Here is a 21,795-nt window from a genome sequence, read left to right on the forward strand (position 1 = left end):
TTTAAGCAAAATACCTCAATCCACCTCCCACATTGCCTTGTACAGGTAATAGTCATAATACTACTGGGGTTCACTACACCCATTTCTTGCCTCTTCTCAATCTCCTTTCCTGGGTTAACAAGGTCACATACTCACCCAAAGGGCAAGGCACCCTCGTTAGCTATAATTAGTCTCCCAGTGCATAATGGAAGAGAACTAAGTTTTACCGTATAAATATGTCTAGTGACTCCATTTATAAAAGTTGTAACACAGGAAAAGTCTTCTCTGATGCCAAAAATAATTTACTGTCAACTGCTCTGGCACCAATAGGATAAAGTGCTCAGTTTACTGTATAACCACCCCATGAGTTAAATATGGAGGCGCATTGACTGGGAGCCAAGGTAACGCACTGATACTCTTACACCATCGGATATCAGTCACCTGAACTATCAATGTAACATCATATTGCAGTTGGTCTTTATTTTTTATCCTTGGCTCTCCAGGTTGGAATGTAAATCGCTTGCTGTTACCCTGGCAACCAGGCGACGGTATGAATGAGACAGTGGAAAATTAATATAATGCGGATGAGGGGCAATAAAGAGGAGCAATAAACAAATCATAATAAAATCTAATCAGTTTGTTTCCAGAGTCACTGACCTTCATAACGAGCCTTTAGGTGAGAGAGACACTATCAACTCAACTGCTTTCATTATTTTATTTAAGAAGATGTAGGGGCCGATTCACTATGGGTCGAATATCGAGGGTTAATTAACCCCGCGATATTCGACTAGGAATTAAAATCCTTCGACTTCGAATATCGAAGTCGAAGGATTTAGCGCAGATAGTTCGATCGAAGGATAATTCCTTCTATCAAACGATTCGAAGGATTTTAATCCAACGATCGAAGGAATATCCTTCGATCAAAAAAACTTAGGCAAGCCTATGGGGACCTTCCCCATAGACTAACATTGACTTCGGTAGCTTTTAGATGGCGAACTAGGGGGTCGAAGTTTTTTTTAAAGAGACAGTACTTCGACTATCGAATGGTCGAATAGTTGAACGATTTTTAGTTCGAATCCTTCAATTTGAAGTCGTAGTCGAAAGTCGAAGTAGCCCATTCGATGGTCAAAGTAGCCCAAAAAAAACTTCGAAATTCGAAGTTTTTTACCTTCGAATCCTTCACTCGAAGTTAGTGAATCGGCCCCTTAAAGTTGATTTGAAGGTGGCTGTCCCTTTAAAGTGTCAGGTAGTATTATGGGTTATATATATGGGTTATAGGTACTTGGCACTGCATTCATTATTATATTGGCGCATTTGTCCCCCTACAGTTCTACTCATGTACTGATACAGATCCAGCAGAAAATACTGGATACGACATAAAATATCCAAAATATTGACGTATTCTCAATGCAATTTGTGGGTTCAACCCCATATCCTCAAGAGGAAGAGTAAAGCAAACAGAGGAAAGTTCTGACTTGTATATCTGTGTAACCCCTTCTAGCAGACGGGGTACTCCTTGCTCCCCAGGACCTTAATTGTTCTTACCTAACGTGGACTCTGCCACTTGCAACTCCTAGTAAATCATGTGTTACATAGGACTGATGTGGATACTTTGCGCTATATTAAAATATGTCGGCTGTTTATTGACTCCTGCACAAGGCAACTGATCAACACACCTGAATGAGAACCGAGTCCGAACCTGAAAATGAAAGGGGGAACAAAAAGTCCAAATTTGATTTGGATTTGAAAAAAAATTCGAAAATACGAATGTCGAAATTTATCATGTACTGTCTCTTCGACTTCGACCATTTTGCCATCTAAAACCTGCTGAATTGCTGTTTTAGCCTATGGGTGACCCCCTAGAACATATTTGGAGTCAACTTTATTTTGGAACTTTGAATCAAATTCGATGGAAAACGGACCTGTTGAATCGAAAACTGACCTATTCGGTCAAAAAAAACTTCGATTTTATATCGGTTTGTCTTTTTGAATTAGATTTCAAAGTTTTTCCAATCCACAATTTGGAGGTTTTTTTTGGAAAAACTTTGAATCGAATTAGATCGAAAACGGACCTATTCGGCCAAAAAAAACTTCAATTTTATGAATACATTTCGGTTGGTCTTTTTAAATCAAAATTTCAACGTTTTTCCTTCATAAATCTGCCCCTAAGTGCTGCAAAATTGTAACAGTCAGACAGAGGGACATTCAACTTTAAACTTAAAACAGTAAAAAGTTGAAAATGGAAAGTAATTGAAAAATGTCTTTATTTCTGAGGAACAATCTGAAAACAACTCAACTGATAAAAAGGTGTTTGGAAGGTGAACTGTCCCCTTTAAATGACATTGAACCCAACTGAAAAACCCATTGTCACATTGTAGTAAATATGGAATTTGCTGAGAATGACATTTTCTCGAATTATGCGGCATCTGCTGCAATCGAGCCCGATGAGTCAAAACAGATACAAATGCTCCTGCATTTTGGAGCGAATTGACTGTGAGTGAGACATTCTAGTTGCGTGTGCATTACTAAAGGACCCCTGTGATGTCCTGCAGAGACATAGGAAACTATTTTATTCCTCACTGTACAAAGTGCCACACTATAAGAGTCACAGCCACAAATGCAGTGTGCAAAGTGTGTTTACTGGCATTGAATAGAACACACAGCGCACAATCCTACCCCAGGGAAGATGTAGGGCTGTACTTATCTGTGGGATTTATCCAAAATGCCAAAAACTCAGAAATTCAAGGTTTTTTTTAAAATCCATCATTTTAGTGGAAAAAAAACCTCACATTTGTCGTTATGGAAAAAGTGTGAATCCAAAGATGATTATTATTAATGATTATAACATCCTCTAATATGCTTGTAAAGAGTCATCATGTCCCCTCAATACCCCAACTTTAAGGGGGTTATTTACCAAAATCTGAATTTTTTTCATTCCAACCAAATTCCCATCCTTGAGTTGACCTTATTTATCATTAAAATAACAAAAAATTGGTTAAAAAAAAAAATCTTGTTCAGATTGTTGAGAGAAACACCCAAATTTATCGAGTTTGACATCCAAAACACATTTTTTGTGATATTGACGAAAAAGCCCAAATTTTTTGGATTATCATACAAAACCCAGCACAGACCATGATACCTTCAAATTGGAAATTTTACATCTGCCATTGACTTATACAGAACCTCAACAGGTTTGAGATGGAGTATTTTCGGATTTGGAGTTTTAGCAGCTTCGGGGTATAATGAATCTTGAAAAAAATTTGAGGGTTTTGTGCCACCAAAAATGTGAGCTTACACCTTTAAAAGCTGACCAAAAAAATTCAAGTTTAGTAAATAACCCCCTAAATGTGTTGCCTCATAGTTTAATTCTTCCATACTTTTGCCCAGTTTAGTTGCAGTCTCCAGCTCATTAATAGCCTTCTTAAAAGGGTTGTTCACCTTCAATGTACAAATCTTATGAAACCACTAACAATGCTCTCAATGTGTTAGAAAAACCATTTTCCATAACAAAAAGTAAAAATGCCATTGTAAAAGCTAATTTTTATAGCTATTAACTCAGTCCCTGTCTCTCTGACCAGTTTTCTGAAGTGATGGGAGTGGCCTATTTTGAACCTGACACACCAAGAACTTCCTATATGATGACATCATCATGCCCAGGCTTTGCCCTTACTTGTTTCCTATTGGATGTTGATACTGCCCTCCTCCTAGTAATTGATTGGGTGCTTGTGAACTGTAACCAGTCACATAATTTGAATGGTCATTGGTTGATTACTCAGTTGTAATGGCAGAGGTTAACAGACGCAGCATATAAACAAACCTGCCTTGTAACAAACAATCACACAGCCATGCAGACAAATACTGCAGAAAAGGAAGGAGCAGCATAGTTTGGCAACCTTTAGCATTAAGCATAATGTCAGTTATTTACAAAATTGCAACAAAAACCAGCACTGACTTGCTTAGAAACATATGTAACTTACACATCTAGCAGGGACAGTAGGGCTGCACCTCACCCTTTTAAAACCAAACACATATGAAATCCACAGGCTGCATGGCTAATTATCAACTCATTTAGATGCTGCAGACTGAACTGATTTCTGTGCAGCCATGTATCATGCATCTAAATGAATTGCTAATTAGCCATGCAGGCTGTGGATTTCATATGTGTTTGGTTTTAAAAGGGTGAGGTGGCAGCCCTAAGTGACAGGCAGAGCAGTGATGAGGGCAGGTAGGTTTTTTGAACATTTTGTGCACTCTCCCGGGGGGGGGTAATTTACCTAGGAAAACGATACATTTTTTAAGTGTTCCACTTCCGGAACAAGATTTAGAGCTCTAAATACCAAAAAATTCAAAAGTTATATTTTTTATGATATAGGGATCTATACCAGAAAAATATTTTACCTTTTTTATGAGGTAAATACACAAAATAATACATGGACCCCCCCCCCCCCAAAAAATAATAATATATTTCTGGAAAGTACAAGTGTCATCTCCCATAGTAGCCATTATAATCCAATAATTCAAATGTTTAAAAATGATTTATTTTTCCTGTGTAATAATAAAACAGTCGCTTGTACTTGATCCCAACTAAGATATAATTAATCCTTATTGGAGGCAAAACCAGCCTATTGGCTTTATTTAGAGTTTACACCAGTTTCTAGTACTAAGATCCAAATTACAGAAAGATCTTCTATCCGGAAGACCCCAGGTCGCAAGCATTCTGTATAACAGATGCCATACCTGTACCTTGTACTTGATCCCAACTAAGATATAATTAATCCTTATTGGAGGCAAAACCAGCCTATTGGGTTTATTTAATGTTTATATGATTTTCTAGTAGACTTAAAGTATGAAGATCCAAATTATGGAAAGATCCATTATCCAGAAAACTCCAGGTCCCAAGCACCTCGATCCCCCCCATCTGCACAGTTGAAGTCTCTGCAGCACAAGCCCACACTCCCCCTCCCTCTCACAAACTTGTAACAGTTTCCCTTCAGTACCTGAATGCTGCTCAAATTCCCCAGCACAGGAAGCAGTGGCAGATTGGCAGCAGACATAGCCAATAGGAGTTAAGTTAGCTGCCAGTACAATGTGTGATGTCATATAAGGAAGAGGAAGTGAACACTGTAGTGTTTTTGGGGGTCAGTGACCCCCTCCCAGCACAGGGTCTGTGTGGAACTGTACTTTTTCTGTTAACTATTTCTATGGAAAAGTTTGTTCTGTTCATGTGAACTGTTAGATTTGTCAATTTGTTACAAAGGTGAACAACCCCTTTAAAGACTGGAGCCTAAACATGCTCTGCCTAGAGTTGCACAGTCTGTTATCCACAAAAAAAACCAAATCCTTGTTAATGTAAAGGTCTAGTTTTCTGTTCAACTCCCTCTCTGTATTTCTTTGCCAAGAAATGTGTTGCCAGCTGCATTTAACATTTATAGTTCCACAGTAGCCCATAACAAATGTCACACCCTTGGCAGTTGGAAGGTTCTCTCAGTGGCTACAAAGTTAAATGTGGCCTCAAATCTGATTTCCCCATCATCATCATCATCAGGAGTGAAGGTGACCTTGGAGATACAGCCGGAGCCATCAGTGAGGTTGGAGTTGTCTATGAGATTTTCATCAATGGGGAATATTCCATCACTCCAGGAGAAGTCTCCATGTTCCACATCTTGTCCTTTAATCTTACACTGAAGGGTAACTGATTCTCCCTTCCTGGGGTTGGGGGTCACACACTCAATCTCTCCCACTTGTGGCTCCTTTCCTATATCTGCTGTTGCTTCTACTTCCATGTTTTTCTTTGCTGCTCCCTTCTTGAGTACGGATCCAGCACAGTCTATGAATTCTAAAACATAAAAATGGACAGTATATTATTATTATTTCTATAGCACCACTTATGTGTACAGCACTGTACAACAGACATAAAAGAAGTGGGCACTATGGCAAAGCTCTGCAAACCCCGATGAATTAGACTGTAACCAATGAAATGTGTCGGTCCAAGATTCTCATATCCTGACCCCTCCATTGTCATTGTGGGGGACCCACTAACTGACTCCTTTGTTCAGGAATGTGGTGGGATATTGTGTTTTATGTTTTCTATTATCCATTTTGTGTCTCTTTCAACCCTCAATCTATGGCAGTTTACAGTCTACATCAGTGATCCCCAACCAGTAGCTCGTGAGTAACATGTTGCTCTCCGACCCCTTGGATGTTGCTCCCGGTGGCCTCAAAGCAGGAGATTATTTTTGAATTCCAGACTTGGAGACAAGTTTTAGTTGTATAAAAACCAGATGTAGTGCCAGACAGAGTCTCAATGTAGGTTGACAATCCACATAGGGGCTACTAAATGGCCAATCACAGCCCTTATTTGGCACCCCAAGAACATTTTTAATGCTATTGTTGCTCCCCAACAACTCCTTTTACTTCTGAATGTTACAAAGGTTGGGGATCCCTGGTATACAGTGTGGGAGCAGATCATAATCATCCACCTGTCAGGGGTGGTGACGGGTAAAAAAGTGTATTTTTTCTCTTGTGGATTGTAAGCTCTTTTGGGCAGGACCCTCTTATCCTCTTGCATCAGCTATTGGGTGCTTTGCATGTAAATCTCTATGTTCATTGCAACAATGTAAAGCCATTTATTGTGCAGCCTAAATTTCAGTTCAGTTTTTCTTACAAAATGCCCCCTGCAAGCACATAGCCCCCCATACTGAGAGGGAGACGCACATCCACATAATAAGCGAGCTGGGAGTATTGCTCATTATGTACATACGTCTCACTAAACATGTAAGGGGGCCCTCCAGTCATTAAAGGCACAGTACACTAATTTCTTAAAAAACGTAATAATCGTTTCATTTGACAGATGTCACAAATTACTCACCAACCAGGGTACAGAATAGTTTCTCTTACAGATTTACAGGTCTAACCCTAACCCAACTCCAGCACAAACAAAGTCTTAAATAATAACTGACTTTTCAGTCTACAAATTCTGCATGTAGAGAGACAGGATTACTGCTGATTTACAGGTGATTCACATTCCCCACATTGCATTGGACTTGTGAACCCAGCCTTTAGGCATTTCCCGCACCACCTATAGGTCAGACAGTCGTACGTTCTATGAGCCCTCCACCTCGCTCTGGTAGGAATTTTCGTTGTGCCACCTCCCTCCTTTGGCCAGCGGGCCACCACAGCAGCGCCCCCTAGCTTTTCTGGGTAGGATTTTCACCTCGGCCTGGGTTGTCCACAACTATAACTTTTCCCTATCTGTGGTTGATCCACGGCTACTAAGCCTCTGACTCCTGGGTGGGGTGCCAGCTACCCTTTCTAACTTTGCCCTCACTGGCTATGGCACCTAGTGCCCATTTAAGTTCTATCTATACCTCTCAGAACCGACTAACCATGCCCTGGGTGGAACCATCCCTTTTATACCATTTTTGCCCTATCCCACCGCTTCCCTCTAGTGGCCGGGGCAGAAATTACATTTTACATAACATTCTTATATAAACCCTTATAGAACTAATGAGAACCCGGATCCAGTAAATACAACTTTTAACACCAACTTTTCAACATCAAAAATCTCACATACACAAAACAGTAATTTTCTCACATTTACATCATCATTCACTACATTTTCGTATAAAACCATTCTCATCCACCTTACAAACATCACTAATATCATTAACATCACTAAAAACTTTCCATCCTACCCGGGATTTGATCACTTCCCAAACGGATTCAATTAAATCTTCTACAAGAACACAAGTACTTACCCGGCAGCTTCAGGCAGATATTTTTCTTTATTAGTTCAGGTAGGTCCTTGTGTTTTATCAGGCAGGTGAATAATTTCCCATAATGCTCTGCTGTAGGCGTCAGTGTGAGGAGGAATGAGACCGAATCTCTGTTTGTTTTGGTTTCTGTTCTCATTCCCCTTGTTATTGGATTATTTCTAATTTGCCATTCCGCTGTGACATCTCGGCCATTGCATTCACTCACCTCACAGCTTAGGGTTAGGGGTTCCCCATACTTCGGGGGATAATTATGAAATATTATATCTTTAACTTCTGGCAGCCCTGAAATAAACAATATTAATAATTTTGGATTCAATTAACCAAATTCTTAAGCAATTATTTTTTTTCCCACTGTCACAATGTTTATCTTTTTAATGTTATCTAAGGAGCACTTACCTGCAGATTAAGGTTTAAGAGAAATGTGTGGTGGTAATTAATAGCAGGTTATTGATCCCCAGCAGAGTGTGAATGGGTACCTTCTAGGTGAAAGTCTCTAAATGCACCAAAAATGCTACTCGGTTAATAGGGTTCAGCCTTTGTGTGCCTGTTTGGTACCCCCAACCCTTCACTTGGCTGCCCTATGTCTGAGCACATGTTCAGTACAAATCCTATATAATTGGCTCATGCTGTATGTGTGTATATTGCCCCAGTACAACTCCTTCTGAGCCTTCTAGGGACACAAGAGAAGATTAATACCTTTTAGTCTCATGTAAAATGTCTTCTTTGCGGTCATTGTTCTGTACATTATCTCCAAATGGAATTGTTTCCCGTGGTCATTAATAGTGGGAATGATCTGTATTTCTGTGGTTCTGGAGAAAAGTCCTGATTCTGGGTCTTCCTTGGCACCTTCTGGATCACTTTCTGACTCGATGACTTCCAGCCCCCGATACCATCGGATTTTGAGGTCTTTAGGGTAAAATTTCTCTATAGTACAGGATAATGTTGTAGTTTGGTTGCACCCAGGAACCTCAGGGTCACACTTTATGGCACTTACCCTCGGCTCACCAGCTGTATAAAGAGAAGCACCAGGGAGATGATAAGCTTTGTCCCACCAGCAGCAATAAAGCAGATTGTGAGAATTCTATTCATCCCTCACCCTCAAACTAAAGACCCAACCAAACTGAAGATTACAGCAAAATGACAACCATATTTCGTAAAAGTGTTAATAAATGTGATTACATGCAAACTGCTGGGATTCCCATAGTAGAACATTTCTGCCTCAGGTAACAGATAGAGCTCAGCATATTATACATGACTCTCATATATATATATATATATATACTGTATGTGGCACAGGGGACAGATTTATCACAATCCAATGGATACAGAGTTGGACTGGGATGCCAGGGGGCCCACTAGAAAAGCACTATTTTCCTACATAGGCATATTTATGCTACATTTACAATAGTAGTAATAAACATAGCAGGGGCCCAGAGTAGTCCTTTAACCTCATCTACTCATTTGTAGCCCAAGTTAAGATAGAGCCAAAAGTATGGGCTAATAAACCTCCAGGCTGAGTACAGGCAGCTCCATTTTGGAGAGCAGAGATCTGCAGCAACTCATTTCGGGTGCAGGGCACCCTGTACTTTCACTTCATCGTTGAACCATATAGTCCTTTAGACTGGGGTCATGTGGGCTTTCACATGGTATTAGTTGTTGTTATAAGCTGATCAGGCTTTTCTTCCCCTTCAACCCACCTCTTATGGCTAATTTAGGTTATTGTTTAGGCTTATAATAAACACCCTCTTGATAGGATGAATGGGATCAGGTGCTACTTACTGAGATGTTTCAGTTCCCAGGAAACACATTTGGGATTTTGGAGACTTGGATGAGAGACCTCACACCTGAACTTCTTCCCAATGTCCTTCACACAAGGAGTGTAGGTTATACGACTGGTGAAATGGAACAACCCACTGGCATTATGGAGTATTGGATCATTGTATGATGTCAAGATCTCATTCTCTTTGTACCAGGAAACGTCCAATGTTTGTGGATGGAAGGAATGGATTCTGCAGGACAACTTAATCGCTTCTCCAACACATAGAACCTCTGGTGAGTTCTCTATGGGATCCAGTTCTGGCACGGCTAAACACAGGGAAATACCATTTCAGTTAATTTGCCAGAGAAAAAAAATATTTTAATCCTAAATATCCAAAAAACTGAATGAATGGTCACTTCTGCCTGCCTTTTGGTTTCTCCCTTGTGCTCATCTCTCAACTGAAAATCAATGGAATGCAATAAAACATTTTTTTATTGTTGCACCAAAAAACCCCAAAGATTAAAAATAGTTCAATTAAAATATAATGTCTTCTGATTTGACACTGTAAAATGGGAAATTGGAAATTTTGTTTGGAGTGGAAGGGCCCAGAAAACACATACAAGGGCAGTATAATGGACATTGTTCATGAATACTTACCTAAAACCTGCATTTCCATACGTTTCTCTGCTGTATGTTCTGTTGTATAATGATGAGTCCTACAGACGTACTGAGTCCCATGATATTCCTTCACTGTGGGTGTCAGGGTCAGATTGCTTACAAAATAGTTCATATCATCTTCTTCTTCTCCTCCCTTTTCTCTCTCATCCTCTGCCAGGTGATGGGAATAATTGGGATCATTAATGTTGGTGGTACCTTGATCCCAGCTGAGAAGTTCTGTTTCCCGACCATTGGAATCCACTTTCAGCCAAGTAACAAGGAGCGGCTTTGGCTTGAACCCATTGATGGGACAGGTCAGAGTCAGGGGTTCTCCATGGAGGATATGCAGCGGAGATACAATTCTTGACAGTCTTGGTTTAACTGAATAATTAAAACACTATCACATTTAAAGAATTCCCATGGTATTTTCTGAATTCCTAATTTATTGTAATTCATAGACAAAGCTCAGGATTCTGATGGGACACAGACAAGTGACTTGTAGAAGGGTCAGATGCCAGTCCAATGTTAGGCAAGTCCTAGACAGAGCCCCTTTGCACAACATACACAGAGGACCAACTAAAGGCAGATATATTATTGCCTGGTATTTGCCAACATGATTGCATCACTTAATGACCAACTACACTCAGTCCTAATTTCTGCAGTTTTGGCCAGACATTTGAGCTCCAACTGTATGTGTACAGGAGCTGGGCTTTTCTGGAAAAGGGTTCTTTCCATAATTTGAATCTCCACACCCTAAAAACTGCAAATCTAATATCTAATAATATCATTCCTGCTGCCCACCACTGGTTCCCATAGTATTCTGTTGCTATCAACCGCCTTAGGAATTGCTCACAGTACCATTAGCCCTCAGCTCATTTTTCAGTTAACTACAGGCCCTTTGTGAATAATTGACCATGTCCAAGGGCAGCCACAGTCAAGGGTTTTATGCTTCACGTGAAACTACAAATTCCTTTATAAAGTCTTTTTATTTAGACTAACAAGAAAACCAGGATAAAACCCCACTTACCTCCCCTGACCTTCAGCCGACAGGACTCAGAGATGGGGAGTCTCAGGGCAGAGTGAGTGACCTTCACTGTCAGTTCTGCTCCATCATCTTCCTCTATGTCTGGAGTTATATGGATTGTGCACTGACAGTTGGAAAGTCGCTGAGATTTACTTGTTGTTATTATAGGAAACATTTCCACTTGCAGAGGTCTCTGTGCTGGGGGCAGATTAGTCTCCCCATTACTCACTAACTCTTCTTTCTCTTGGTCAATAACCACACGCTGCTCCTCTCTGTGATGTGACACTGGGGCAGAGGAACCCGTTTGTGTCTCCGAATCCCAGGAGTCGATTTCCATCTCTTCTCCCCCATTTCTTTTTAGCCACAATGTAATTCTGATGGGTTTGGGTCGGAACCCAGAGATCAGGCAGGAGAGAGTCGCCCTGTTCATATGCACCAAATGTTCTGCTCCCGTAATTGGAGAGAGTTTAGGGGGCTCTGTAACAAATATATAAATTAGGTTTCTGAACAATAACAAATAACAATAAGACCCCAGTAAAGAGTTGTGTGCCCTAAGGGAACCTTACTCTTTAAAGAGCACCAGCATTTATATATGAATAGTGATGCAGGCCCCTGCCCATTACATTGAGTAGCAAAAACCACGGCAATTAAAAGGGGTAACACTGCATGTGACACTGTATCACAGTGGATATTGGTATATAGAGTACAGGAACAGTGGATACAATTAAAACACACAATAATACGAGCTACAGAGCAATGTTCATCATATGGCAGTGGAAACAATATAGAAAAGACATTTCTAGTGCACATTAGGTGGTAACAGACTATAAACATAAAAAACAGCCTATAAAAAAAGTATTAAGAACCCCTAGAGGAGGAACTGGAGAAAGACGGCAAAAGAGGCTAAACGGAGGGACACTAAACACTAAACACAGACAGTAAAATATACAGTCTAAAATGTGACTGTAAAATAAAAAAGAGACTGAAAAGAGATGGGTGTGCCCCAGTACTGGCACTTAGCTGCTAAAATGTGGACACTCTGGGGGGCCGATTCACTAAGCTCGAGTGAAGGATTCGAATGAAAAATACTTCGAATTTCGAAGTATTTTTTGGGTACTTCGACCATCGAATGGGCTACTTCGACCTTCGACTACGACCTTCGACTTCGATTCGAACGAAAAATCGTTCGACTATTCGACCATTCGATAGTCGAAGTACTTTCCCTTTAAAAAAAACTTCGACCCCCTACTTCGGCAGATAAAACCTACCGAAGTCAATGTTAGCCTATGGGGAAGGTCCCCATAGGCTTGCTAAACTTTTTTTGATTGAAGGATTTTCCTTCGATCGTTGGATTAAAATCCTTCGAATCGTTCGATTCGAAGGATTTAATCGTTCGATCGAACGACAAATCCTTCGATCGATCAAACGAACGTTTAGCGCTAAATCCTTCGACTTCGATATTCGAAGTCGAAGGATTTCAATTCGAGGGTCGAATTTCGAAGTATTTTTTACTTCGAAATTCGACACTTAGTGAATCGGCCCCAAAGTGTGACATTATAATTCATCACCCCCCATCTGTATACACAGCACCAACTGGGACATGAAGAGTAAAGGATAGATCATTCTTTCTCATTCTGCCTTCATGTAGGAGTTGGGTGTCAGATTATAACTGGCAGTTAGATCCATTCCTAGCAGATGTATTAGAGCTCCCTCTAACCCTAACCCAACTCCAGCACAAACAAAATCTTAAATAATAACTGACTTTTCAGTCTACAAATTCTGCATGTAGAGAGACAGGATTACTGCTGATTTCTACTACATCTTCCTCCCCAAATACAGCTACATTCGATCTGTCTCCCAACACCTACATGAAGACAGAATGAAGAGAACAATGGAGAGAGTGAAGATAAACTTGATTATTTACGAAACAGATCAGAACTTTTTTTTTTTTTTTTTAAATATTTTATTTGGTTTTCATAATAAACCATAAAAATCAATATGATAACAAATAGTATGCCGAATAAGAAGATTAATACAATGACATAGATCAGAATTTTTAATTGATTATATTTTGAAAATGTCTTATTTCAGTGTGACGAAGCTAAAATTACAATTCCCAGTTTCCCTTTAATATTTCCCTCTTTCCTGCATCTTACAGACTCCCCACAGACTGAGCAGATTCAGGGAACAGTTTACAGAACCCCCAAACTGTATGATGGAATAGACTTTATTTATCTTACCTTTCTTCAGGAATTTCCAGTAGAGAAAGTAACAGAGAGCTGCAATTATTAGAGTAAAGAATATCCCAACCACAAGTGGAACAGTTGTCTTATCTTCAGGTGGGGGCTCTGTAATGACATCAAATAACAATTAGGGGCACATTTACTTAGTTTGAGTGAAGGAATAGAATAAAAAAAACTTTGAATTTCGAATGATTTTTTTGGCTTCACATCTAGTTCCCCAGCCCCATAATCAGTAATTGTACATGGGATGAAGGCTTCTTGGTTCCTCAGGAATTGAATTGGAAAGTTACTTGTTTTCACTCCCAGAGAAGCTGCACAAATTAAATAAATATGATATTAAGGGGCCCATTTACTAAGCTCGAGTGAAGGAATAGAATAAAAAAAACTTTGAATTTCGATATATTTTTTTTTGGCTACTTCGACCATCGAATTGGCTACTTTGACTACGATCATTTGACTATTCGACCATTCGATAGTCGAAGTACTGTCTCTTTAAAAAAAACTTCGACCCCCTACTTTGCCAAGTAAAACCTACCGAGGTGCAATGTTAGCCTATGGGGAAGGTCCCCATAGGCTTTCAAAGCTTATATTGGTCATAGAAAAAGCGTTTGATCGATGGATTAAAATCCATTTTTCGTTCGATTGAACTGATTGCGGTAAATCCTTCGGCTTGGATATTCGAAGTCGAAGGATTTACCTTCGGCCGTCGAATATCGAGGGTTAATATCCGACCCTATGTAAATCTGCCCCCTGATCTCATCATATTGTCCTGTAACTGCACTCATGTCCTTATTGTACCCCGTCATTATTTTATTCACATCAATATTCTCCACTTGGGATTCAGTGGAAATGTCCCTAAATGCAACGGTTGATCGTTGGCCAGTTAGGGATAATGTGTCAATGTGTTGGGGCCCTCTGATTATTCACATTGGGGCCACTGACTGTGCACATGTTGCCCATCTGCTGACATACGAGCTGGATCCATGATACCATTTTTGGGTTATTTTGATGCCGTGAGTGCAGTGTCTGTATCAGAATTACCTGTTACTGAGAGAGTGAAATTGAGTTTCAGTTCATTCTCCAGGGATCTGTGCTTAATGATACACAAATACCTTCTCCCATCATCCTCCAGTGATGGACTGATTCTCAGCTGACTTGTAACATTGAATGTTCCATCCTCATTTCCAGAGGGGTCCCCCGTGCAGCTCTGTTTATCCAAGGGGTCCCCCGTGCAACTGTCCTTATCCAGAGAGATGCAGTTGGTCTCACTGAGCCGTTTCACCCACTGAATTGTTATATCTTTGGGGTAAAACCCATTGGCTTCACATTGAACTGTTTTCTCTGTTCCAATCACAACACTGCCAGCAGGAGGTTGCAAACTGCCAGTTGGTTGCACTGCACAGAAATAAAAGAAAATAACAATTGTAAAAATATCAGTTTACTGTAATAAATTAAAATAACCAACTGCTCAGGATAATGACACTCACACAACGTGGACACTGAGCGCCAACTGTCATACTAAGCATCAAAGTGCCATTCAGTTCTATAGGAATGAGTTGCAATCACAATAGCCACCCAGGTCCAGGACTATAAAGGACAACTAAGACTCAAATGGGTACAAGATGTGTTTTCTGCGGTGCTACTTATTTTCATTGGGTAAGACTTGGTTGAGAGATGCTCTCGTTGGATATATCATTGAGAATAAGTAGTAACATAAGGAACATAAAACACAAATTGGGCGACGGTGTGCTTTAATGTTGTTGGACCATGAAAATATACATTACAAAATACACATTACGGGGCCGATTCACTAAATTCAAGTGAAGGATTCGAAGTAAAAAAACTTCGAATTTCGAAGTATTTTTTGGGCTACTTCGACCATCGAATGGGCTACTTCGACCTTCGACTACGACTACGAATCGAAGGATTCGAACTAAAAATTGTTTGACTATTCGACCATTCGATAGTCGAAGTACTGTCTCTTTAAAAAAAACTTTGACCCCCTACTTCGGCAGATAAAAGCTACCGAAGTCAATGTTAGCCTATGGGGAAGGTCCCCATAGGCTTTCCTAAGTTTTTTTGATGGAAGGATATTCCTTCGATCGTTGGATTTAAATCCTTCGAATCGTTTGATTCGAAGGATTTAATCGTTCGATCGAAGGAATAATCCTTCGATGGTACGATCGTAGCATTTGCGCTAAATCCTTCGGCTTTGATATTCGAAGTCGAAGGATTTCAATTCCTAGTCGAATATCGAGGGTTAATTAACCCTCGATATTCGACCCATAGTGAATCAGCCCCTTGATGTAACTTTTGGTTGTATGGCGAGTCTCAGTCACAGAGTCACAGAGACTCACCTGGAAGACAAAGGTTTAGGTTTAAAGCTGGCCATAGATGCAAAGATCGTATGAATCTTGGTTTTATACAATTTTCGGACCATATATGGATCATTCTGACATTTTTCGTGCCATGGCGATCAGTCGTTTAGCCGATTGGACAGGTTAGAAGATTTATATCGGCTACTGATAATCTCTCTGCATGTATTGTCTGTCTAATAATATCAATGAGTGACTGTCACTTCTATTTGTCAGACATAAGTTTCCTACAATTGCTATCTGTCAATTCATGGCCAGAACGTTGTGTGATTTGTTCTTTTTACTACTTTATATAAATCTGAATGTTTAGTTGCAGGTCAGACTATTGCAAGGCTTGATTACTCATCGGACATGAGGATATATCTGCACGTCTATGGGCAGTTTTACGCTTGCCCAGGCAATAATGAAGCAGCTGAATGCACAACTGCAGCGCTTAAAAGGGGTCACACAGTTAGGTGCCCAAGGGTGCTGTGTAGGAGAGGGTCCATTGCAGAAGGGAACCTGGTGTTGCTACAGTTGTAAAGTGAGACCTAAAGGGTAAAACTCTGGGTCTTGAGAGACTGTTCTTGTTTTATTGGATTATGGTTTCATAGTGGTGACTTTGTATAATGAGGGGCAGAACCTCTGTGGTAAAGGTAGAGCTCAGATGAGCTGGTAAATGGGGTAGTTCATCCTTAATTAATTTCCTTTGGCAATCGCCAGCCAACAGGCCCGATAAATGTCTTCACCTCCCAAGACTGACAGTTTCCTCAAAACTTTGATATATGCCATAGTTTTATTCGCAAAGGATAAAGATAATTAACTCATTTCTGATCCACCCATTTAAAATGACACCTTACCAGTCCCAAATTTAAAAAAGACAACGGAAGACACCCTTGATAGGTCTTTTTTATCCTTTTGGTTCTGGCAAAAGTCTGACCAAAGGTCAGTATAATAAATGTCACAAAATAAAAAGAGAAGACAAAGAACCCTGCATAATCCAATTAACTCAACTGCTCATACACCTTCAATTGTGAATGCAACTTTAGGAAAAAATTTTTAGTATACAGCTGACTGGTACAATCAATAATTATCAATTTAATATCCACTAATTAATGAATTCATTATTCTATTTTAAAGTGCAGTGCAAAATTAATTGATTGAATAATTCATTAATAAATAAATTGAAAAAAAAACACAATTGTGAGGATAAAAATCACTTAATTGGGTCCTCTACTCCTAAACAAGTTCCTCAAGTTAATAAATACAGATAAATAGATAGATCACAAACTGAGGACAACTTGAAACAGGATTATAAATAAGTGAAAATGTATGATATGAGTGATATAAAGTGCATCTATAATAAATAGAACACTGCCAGCAGGAGGTTGCAAACTGCCAGTTGGTTGCACTGCACAGAAATAAAAGAAAATAACAATTGTAAAAATATCAGTTTACTGTAATAAATTAAAATAACCAACTGCTCAGGATAATGACACTCACACAACGTGTCATACTAAGCATCAAAGTGCCATTCAGTTCTATAGGAATGAGTTGCAATCACAATAGCCACCCAGGTCCAGGACTATAAAGGACAACTAAGACTCAAATGGGGACAAGATGTGTTTTCTGCGGTGCTACTTATTTTCATTGGGTAAGACTTGGTTGAGAGATGCTCTCGTTGGATATATCATTGAGAATAAGTAGGAACATAAGGAACATAAAACACAACAATATGAGTGATATAAAGTGCATCTATAATAAATCGATTAAAATATTCCCAAATTGATTAAGAAAGTATGGAATGTAATAAGGTGACCATAAATTAACTAGGATAAGAAGCCCCACTGCTCGATTTCATAAAGTAGAAAATTGAAAAGAAAGGTGTAGGTGGAGTTGTCCCAATTGCTACTACCTATTAGTTTCTATCCCTGGGACACCACAAAGATGTAGGAGGTAGATAAACCCGGCTATGGTCTCAAATATTAATTTAGACCCTGAACGGTAAAGAGCTTTTCTAATCTGCAAAACCACAAATCCACGGCCTGTTGAGATTGTAGTAAAAAATGAGTAACATAAGAGTATGAGCCGAGCAGGAGGCTTAAAGCGTTCCACCACCCTCCTCTATAATATACTTTCCAGTTTGCTTTCAAGTTAAAAAATTTCCATCTATGGTTTATAAAATGAGTAAAAGCAGAAAAAATGCTGACGCGCGTTTCACTATAAAAGCTTTGTCAAGGTGATTTACCAGTCCCAGTACCAGTGGCATAACTAGATGTTACTGGGCCACCACAGCAAATTTATTTTAGGGCCCCCAAAATATCCAGAGGTTGTCCTGTTTTACCAATATATATTGAAAATGCTCATTAAGTAGGGCCTCATGGGGCCCCTAAACCTCCTGGGGCCCCCTGCAGCTGCAGGGTCTGCTTCCTCTGTAGTTACCCCCCAGCCCAGAACAAACTCAGGAATCCCCCATATTGGGAACAATGGGAAAGGTTTTGAGGAGCATTAAGGGGCCGATTCATCAAGGGTCGAATATCGAATATTCGACTAGGAACTAAAATCTTTCAACTTCGAATATCGAAGTCGAAGGATTTAGCGCAAATGCTGTGATCGTACGATTGAAGGATTATTCCTTCGATCGAACGATTAAATCCTTCGAATCGAACGATTGGAAGGATTTTAATCCAACGATCGAAGGAATATCCTTCGATCAAAAAAACTTAGGAAAGCCTATAGGGACCTTCCCCATAGACTAACATTGACTTCGGTAGGTTTTAGATGGCGAACTAGGGGGTCGAAGTTTTTTTTAAAGAGACAGTACTTCGACTACGGAATGGTCGAATAGTCGAACGATTTTTACTTCGAATCCTTCGATTCGTAGTCGTAGTCGAAGGAGCCCATTCGATGGTCGAAGTAGCCCAAAAAATGCTTCGAAATTCGAAGTTTTTTACTTCGAATCCTCGAATTTAGTGAATCAGCCCCTAAATGTTACTGGGCCCCACAGCAAAATTATTTTAGGGCCCCCAAAATATCCAGAGGTTGTCCTGTTTTACCAATATATATTGAAAATGCTCATTAATTAGGGCCTCATGGGGCCCCTAAACCTCCTGGGCCCCCCTGAGCCGCAGGGTCTGCTTCCTCTGTAGTTACACCCCTGCCCAGTACAAACTCAGGAATCCCCCATATTGGGAACAATGGGAAAGGTTTTGAGGAGCATGAAAAGTTCAACAACAAACTACACTTCATGGGACACGGCTGATTAGTAATGGATTCAGATTCGCACTCGCGTTGTTTCTAGGTAGCGAAGGATCAAGGTTTTGGGAAGCAAATGCTACTGCTGGAGTCATTTATATCCATGAAACCATAAGAGATTATAAAGAGGATTTATCCAGCAATGCTTTATTGTAATAGGAGGCTGCACTGATGATTTACTTTATTAATAAAACTGTGGCAGATAGATTCTTTATATAGTTCCTTGTTTTTTGAGTTTTAAATAGACTGCTGATTTAAAAACAGCTCCCCTAGACACCCCTCTTTTTGGTTCATTTATACCCTTATTGGAGAGCAGATAAAAGTCACTTACCTGACACCTGCAGAGTAGAATGTCCCACTACTTTATTAGGGGTATAAAAGACAGTGCAGGTATATTCTCCTTCATCTGTGAACTGAACCCGGGGTAAGTGAAGTGCCACATTGCCTCTTATAATCTCACTGTCTGATATGTAGGATCCCGGCCGGGTGCGGTTGTGAGTCCCAGACACATACAGATAAACTTCGTCACTTCCAGACAAGGATTTCAGGGTCCAGGAGACAGAGAGAAGCTTCACATCCAGTTCCCCAGCCCCATAATCAGTAATTGTACATGGGATGAAGGCTTCTTGGTTCCTCAGGAATTTAATGGGAAAGTCACTTGTTTTTACTCCCAGAGAATCTGCACAAATGAAATAAATATGATATTCAGTTGTCTTGTGTTTAGTTTTCTAGCCATTTGCACATTTCTTTGACTATTTGTGTGTCCGTAATGAGTTTCTCCCACTTCTTTCTATCCCATAAGGGGGGCAAATAATAATGTCTGGTTATGTCAGACAGGTAAGAGATGGTCTGGGCAATTGGCAAATGGTTATTTATGTTGTCCTGGGCACAAATTCTGTCCATTACCCTTAATTCCTCCTGGAACCTACTCAAGCAGATACAGTCCCCTATGAGATAATAATCAAATTTGTTTGTACCCCAGTCACTTGCTGTTGGCTTCTCTCCTCATTCCAACCCACGAGTCAGCAAAATACCTGGCACCCCCCCCTTATACCCAACTGTGCCCACCCTCAAACCCTGGACTTTAAGAAGAGACGAGTGGAAACCAGAGGAAACCCAATCGACTTTGCCACAAACAGCAACATTTATTGGGCAATTGTTTTAAATTAAATGCCCCCGTACAGTAAATGAATGTAACCGTCCCGTTCATTTTCTCCAGTAACAAATGTTTCATCTCTTAGCGAAAAATAACAAGAAACAGCAACAACTTGATCATTTTTCAGATATTTCATTCTTTACGGTTTAACCAAATATCCCCATTTCTAAGTAAACTAAACCTATTTTGGGACTGGAAACAAGAGGGTTTATATGTGAGCATCATACCCCCAACATTACATAATAAATAGTATTTAAAACGTTAATTTCGTTTTATGGTATCTCAGACCATGAGCAAGCTTAGGGGCTGTTCCTGCTGAATTGTGCTTAGTACAGGGAATACCTATGTACCATAGTTTTATGGGATCTCTCTGTACAGACTATGAGCAAACTTAGGGGCTGTTCCTGCTGAATTGTGCTTAGTACAGGGAATACCTATGCTGCCATAGTTTTATGGGATCTCTCTGTACAGACTATGAGCAAACTTAGGGACTGTTCCTGCTGAATTGTGCTTAGTACAGGGAATACCTATGCTGCCATAGTTTTATGGGATCTCTCTGTACAGACTATGAGCAAACTTAGGGACTGTTCCTGCTGAATTGTGCTTAGTACAGAGGAATACCTATGCTGCCATAGTTTTATGGGATCTCTCTGTACAGACTATGAGCAAACTTAGGGGCTGTTCCTGCTGAATTGTGCTTAGTACAGAGGATACCTATGCTGTTATAGTTTTATGGGATCTCTCTGTACAGACTATGAGCAAACTTAGGGGCTGTTCCTGCTGAATTGTGCTTAGTACAGAGGAATACCTATGCTGTCATAGTTATATAATCTACACTATCAGTGGCTTACCTGTCAGCCTTGTGGCCAAACAATTAGTAGTAGTAGTAGTTAGTGCTGCTCAATACATACAGAACATAAATGCAAAATGACTCAGAAATTGCAGAATCTTACATTTATTCTCTAGTTTGGTTTATATCCCTTTTAATAAAATAAGTATCAACAAAATGTCTCAGATAAGATCAAGAACAAGAATTAAATGCAGCAAAGTTACTCAGTTTTCCACAAAAGTCTAATCATGTGAAGGAAAAACCTAATAAAGTGAATTCTCAGCATTTGCTCATTCCAGGCCTCTCGTCTCACTACAGTTCTGGGCCAATGTTGCAGAACAAGATGAACTTACCGGTTCCAGACAGGGACAGAGACATCAGCAGAACAGAGATAATAACGGGGGGTGTTGGGCTGTTTATCAGCCACTTCTGTGTTCCTGGGGGGCCCATGTGGCCCTAGTATGTCAGGTTATTAGTAGGTGATTTTGTTCCGTCTTCTGGTCTCACCCACTCACTACATTTACTTTCACTTTCTGTTATACAGGAATAGTTATGTGACTGCTGCAGACTGTACTGAGAGTGGGAGGAGCCAGGAAGTACAAAGAGTTACAATGTATCAAGTGACAATGTTACAAAGTATCACTCGTTTCCTTTCCCCAAACTCACTGGATTAAAGCAAAGAGTTTATTTGGGGGACTGACTGTATTTTAGCTCTTTTATAAAGATCCTGCAGTTCTGCACATGGGCAGATTATACTGACAGTT

The 21,795-nt window shown here is 40.0% G+C and overlaps 1 protein-coding gene across 1 annotated transcript; it reads right to left on the minus strand.

The window, feature by feature from the left end:
• Nucleotides 1-5,250: 5,250 nt before the first annotated feature.
• On the minus strand, nucleotides 5,251-21,705 carry LOC108713439. Its single transcript, XM_041589651.1, has 10 exons — nucleotides 21,385-21,705; nucleotides 19,378-19,725; nucleotides 14,479-14,832; nucleotides 13,435-13,542; nucleotides 11,198-11,671; nucleotides 10,171-10,551; nucleotides 9,534-9,839; nucleotides 8,451-8,762; nucleotides 7,737-8,036; nucleotides 5,251-5,815 (listed from the first exon to the last, which is right to left on the minus strand). Exons 1-10 carry the CDS (start codon nucleotides 21,479-21,481, stop codon nucleotides 5,436-5,438), a joined length of 3,060 nt encoding a protein of 1,019 aa, XP_041445585.1. The 5' UTR covers nucleotides 21,482-21,705; the 3' UTR covers nucleotides 5,251-5,435.
• Nucleotides 21,706-21,795: the final 90 nt, after the last annotated feature.

The sequence above is a fragment of the Xenopus laevis genome, chromosome 4L (genome assembly GCF_017654675.1).
Source record: "Xenopus laevis strain J_2021 chromosome 4L, Xenopus_laevis_v10.1, whole genome shotgun sequence".
In the NCBI taxonomy this organism is placed as follows: domain Eukaryota; kingdom Metazoa; phylum Chordata; class Amphibia; order Anura; family Pipidae; genus Xenopus; species Xenopus laevis.